Here is a 4,394-nt window from a genome sequence, read left to right on the forward strand (position 1 = left end):
ATGTTCCCAGCATGAGTTTAGGCCACCGGGTCCAGGATGCGAACTGCTATCGACTACATGGGAGTCCAGCGACATAGCCATTATGCCAACTGCTGGTCCCCCAAAAAGCTTTTCTTACCCCTAACTATGTAAACAGTTCCTGTGACTGACAGCCAGAATGTTCATCGTCACCCAGCTGTCTTGATTTTTCCTAGGGAAAGTGTGGTATTTATGTCTGGCCTGTGAAATCCACACAAAATAGTATCATTTCTGTTTTTTAAGAATTATTTAATTTTTAAAGAATTACTTCATTTAACCTTATTTATTTATGTATTATTTTCCAGTTTGATCAGAGAAAGAGAGAGGGGAAAAAGCAAGTCACCAGGTCCAGGACTCAAACTATGGTCAGCCATGTGGGAGTCCAGCACCTTTAACCACCATGCCACCTGCTGGCCCCTCATTTCCGTTCATTTTAAGAATTATTTATTTTATTTATTATACTATTCCCTTTTTTTTTTTTTTGGAAAGGTTCTTGCTACAGGGTGTGTGCGCTTGCCAGAAAGACAGAGAGAGACAGAGACAGAAAGAGAGAAATCACCCCCCAGGGGGTTGGCCACGCCGCAATCCCTTCTCTTCCATTCTCCTCTCGGGATCTTGGGCAAGCACGCACATGCGCCCGGCATGAGTATAAGCCACCAGGTCCAGGACTCGAACCGCAGTTGACTACATGGGAGTCCAGCGACATAGCCATTATGCCAACTGCTGGTTCCTATTATACTATTCTTTAACTTGCTATGGCGCACCTGGGCTCGACAGAGAGAGACAGAGAGAGAGGGGGAAAGAGAAAGCAAGCGGCCAGGTCTGGGACTCCACCATACAGGAGTCCAGTGCTCCAGCCACCACACCGCCTGCTGGCTTCTCATTTCTGTTTTGCAGATGAGTAAACTGAGGCTCAGAGAGGGGACGTGAGGTTCCACCGGGAGTAGTAGAGCCGGGACGGGTTCCCACAGCTCTAGGCCTGTACTCGGGCCTGCTCTGGTCCTCCCAGCCCTGGCTACCCCCAGGTCAGGGACAGAGAGGGCAGAGTGGAGCATGAGAATAAGAACATCTCATGGAGCATTGCAAGAACAGGATGCCTAAGAGAGCCCTTCAGCGGTACGGCTTCAGCCACGTCCAGGTTCTCGGTGTTTCAGACAAAGAATTGAATGAAATGTGCCAACGGTGAAAGCGAAGGGTGGTTTATTAAGTAAAAGCGAAAGTACATTCCCAAGAGGTAAGAGCAGGCTGAGCACCAGAAAGAGTGGCTCAAGGGCCTCAGAGATTCCTTTCCCTAGGGCCTACAGCTCCTTACCCCGGGTCATGTCTGTTTGATCATTGGCGGGGGGGCCCCTGATTGCTTTCTTCCCATTGGCTATGCCAAACAGGCCTTAATCAGCTAGAAATCCCACACTGGAGGGACCAGCAGATGGCGTGATGGATAAGGGTGCTGGACTACCACGTGGCCGACCACCGTTTGAGTCCTGACCTGGTGGCTTGCTTTCTCACTTTCTCTCTCTTTTTCTCTCTCTCTGTCCCTCTCTGGTCAACTTAAAATTTAAAAAAATTAAAAAAAAAAAAAAAAAGTCCCAGGGCCATCAAGTGGCGTGGTGGTTAAAGGCGCGGGACTCCCACATGGCCAACCACGGTTCAAGTCTCGGACCTGGTGGCTTGCTTTCTCACTTCCTCTCTCTCTCTCTGTCTCTCTCTGATCAAACTGAAAAAATAATAATGATATAATAATAAATTTTTAAAAAGTTAAATAAAATAATTCTTAAAAAAAAAAAAAGAAATCCCATACTGGAGCTATCTGGCCCATGTTACTTAGGATGGGAAATGTTCCGCTTTGATTGGTTTTCCTCCCTACCCCACATAGGCAGCTGCTCCAGCCCCCTTACCTGCTTCCATTTGCTGGCTTTCTTCCTGCCTCAGACCTGTCGTGTTCAATCCCAGTGACTGTCGAATTGTCAGACCACAGCTCATCACTGCATTCTACCGAGAAGCTGATCTTGGAAAGGCCAAACGCCCTGAGAATCTGCAAATTAGAAGGAGGAAAGTGGGACCAGTAGATGGTGTAGTGGTTACGTGGATGGACTCTCGCATGGCTGAACATAGTTTGAATCCCGGACCCGGCGGTTTGAAACTCATGCTGGGCGTGTGCCTGCATGCCTAAACTCCCAAGAGGAGAATGGAAGAGAAGGGACTGCAGTATAGCCTTCTCCCCTCGCGGGGAGAGGTTTTCTCACTTCTGGCTATGGGGTGAGCTCATGCCTCTTATAGCAAAAATCTCTTAGAAGGGACCAGCAGATGCTGTAATGGCTATGTCGCTGGACTCCCATGTAGCCAACAGTGGTTCAAGACCCAGACCCGGTGGCTTAAACTCACACCGGGTGCGTGTGCATGCGTGCCCAAGATCCTGAGAGGAGAATGGAGGAGAAGGGATTGCGGTGTGGCCATCCCCCTAGGGGTGTGATTTCTCTCTTTCCATCTTTCTGTCTCTCTCTGTCTTTCTGGCGAGCGCATGAGCCCTATAGCAAAAACCTCTCCAAAAAAAAAAAAAAAAAAGTTTCTTAGAAGAAACTGACTAAACACTGACTGGGTGCCAGGCACTGGAAGGATTAAAGATTAGGGGTGGCTGCTTCAGTTCCTGCCCCCCGAAAGTACCATCTAGTACACAAATGACAACATGGTGTGGCAGTCTCGGATCGCGGTTACAGTGAATTGTCAGAGAAGGCAGACTTCGTGTCTGAGGAGTTTACTGGGCAGGAAGAAGAGAGGGTGTGGATCTATGGGGCTCCTATTTGCATACCCCATGTGTGGTTATGAAGATTTCTCACATTCCCACATTAAAGGACTTTCAACCCCACTTACAGAAGGGGAAAAGCAGCAGAGCCAGGAATTGACGCTAGGGCTGTAATTTAGAGACTGGCTTTTCCACCGCTCTCAGGGAGGCTGCAGAAGGGAGAGGGCTCAAGATGGACCCAGGGGTCGTCCTTACTGGGCAAGAGGAAAAGGTCCCTAGAAAGTAGAGCAGGAGACCCAGAGCTACGCAGCGACCAGAGAGGAACCGAGGAAGGTGCTTGTGTCACCAGTGGAGGTCGGGACTACCCGCAGAGAAGGCACGGACCCCAGAACCAAGCGGAGTCCCTCCTGGCCAGGTGGAGACCTGCACCCAAAGCTCCCACCTCTCCCGAGAATGTGGGCAGGGCAGAGCCGGGAGCAGCTGGGGGAGGGGCGAATGTAGGCCCCGCCCCTGACCATTGTGTCGGGGAAACTAGTGGGAGAGCGGCCCCGTCGCCAACCAATCACGTCGCGGTATGCAAACGAGCAGGAGGCGAGGCTGCGCAGCTACCCCAGCGCACCGCGCCGCCGCCCTCGAGCAGGTGCAGGCTGCGCGAGCCCGAGCCGAGCAAGGCGCGGATTGCGGTGAGCGGGGTCGACTCCGCGCTGGGGGCGGGCGTCAGGGTTTCCCGAGTCTCGGGGGAGGAAGGGTCGGACAAACACAGAGATGGTCGGGAGTAGGATGCAGACGTTCTGGGATCAGATGGTCCGCAGACGGCTGGGGGACTCCAGCAGAAGAAGGGCCCTAACACGCGAGGGACGCGGGGTGTAGGCAGCGAGGCGGAAGGACGAATGGAGACCCCGATGGAGGGCTGGATGGAGCCTCACGCCGTCTCCTCGCCCTACGCAGAGGAGTCTGCCGCTGTGCGGTGGAACCCGTAAGAGAGGAGGCAGGCGGCAGGCCTGGCCACCCGCACCATCTCCAGCAGCCGCTACCACTCAGGGTACTTGGCGGACGACGAGGCCGGCCACTCTGCATATGTGACACGGGTAAGTGTGCACAGCAGAGCCCTTCCCTGGAGTGGCCACCGTGTTGGCCACCAACCCTGGTTCCCCAGACCGCGGACCCTCCCTTTCTCATGTCCTGGCCTCGCCAAGCATCTCAGTGAAGTCCTGTTGCCTCGCCCTTCCCTACGGGGACCTATCCCTACTGGCCCCTGATCACCCTTAATTTCAGTCCCTGTGTCCCACTGACCCCCAGCAACCCCAGAAGGGCTTGGGCGAGCCGGGCACCCAGAGCAGCCCTGTGGAATTGGCTCAGGGACTAGGTGGGGCTCAAGTTGGAGATGCAGTGTCAGGAAGCACAGGTCTGAGGGCCTCAGGGGTTCTCAGCAGCCTGAAGGTGTCAGAGGCAGTTCCAAACCCAGGGTTGCCTGACTCCAAAATGCAGCTTATCACCCCCACCCACTACCCCCCAGCTCCTGGTGGCACCACCTATGAGGTCCCCTGCTGGGCATCCCTGCTCACTGTGGCTGGCCTTTCTGCTTAGGTGCAGCCACCCAAGCAGCCACTGTTTTCTGAGATGAGAGCAGCCCACA

General features: G+C 53.6%; 1 protein-coding gene and 1 long non-coding RNA gene across 2 annotated transcripts in view; one reads left to right on the forward strand and one right to left on the reverse strand.

Moving 5' to 3' along the window:
- Nucleotides 1-165, reverse strand: part of YDJC (YdjC chitooligosaccharide deacetylase homolog) — a 3,669-nt gene extending 3,504 nt beyond the window's left edge. Inside the window, exon 1 of the mRNA XM_006140217.2 lies at nucleotides 151-165. Within this exon, the coding sequence (XP_006140279.1) occupies nucleotides 151-165 (15 nt within the window). The remainder of the gene's footprint in view (nucleotides 1-150) is intronic.
- Nucleotides 166-3,290: 3,125 nt separating this feature from the next.
- Nucleotides 3,291-4,394, forward strand: LOC114007331 (uncharacterized). Its single transcript, XR_003548957.1, has 3 exons — nucleotides 3,291-3,441; nucleotides 3,707-3,846; nucleotides 4,346-4,394. It is a non-coding gene; the product is annotated as an uncharacterized LOC114007331 (long non-coding RNA).

This window comes from Tupaia chinensis, unplaced genomic scaffold, assembly GCF_000334495.1.
Source record: "Tupaia chinensis unplaced genomic scaffold, TupChi_1.0 Scaffold000024_1, whole genome shotgun sequence".
Taxonomy (NCBI): domain Eukaryota; kingdom Metazoa; phylum Chordata; class Mammalia; order Scandentia; family Tupaiidae; genus Tupaia; species Tupaia belangeri.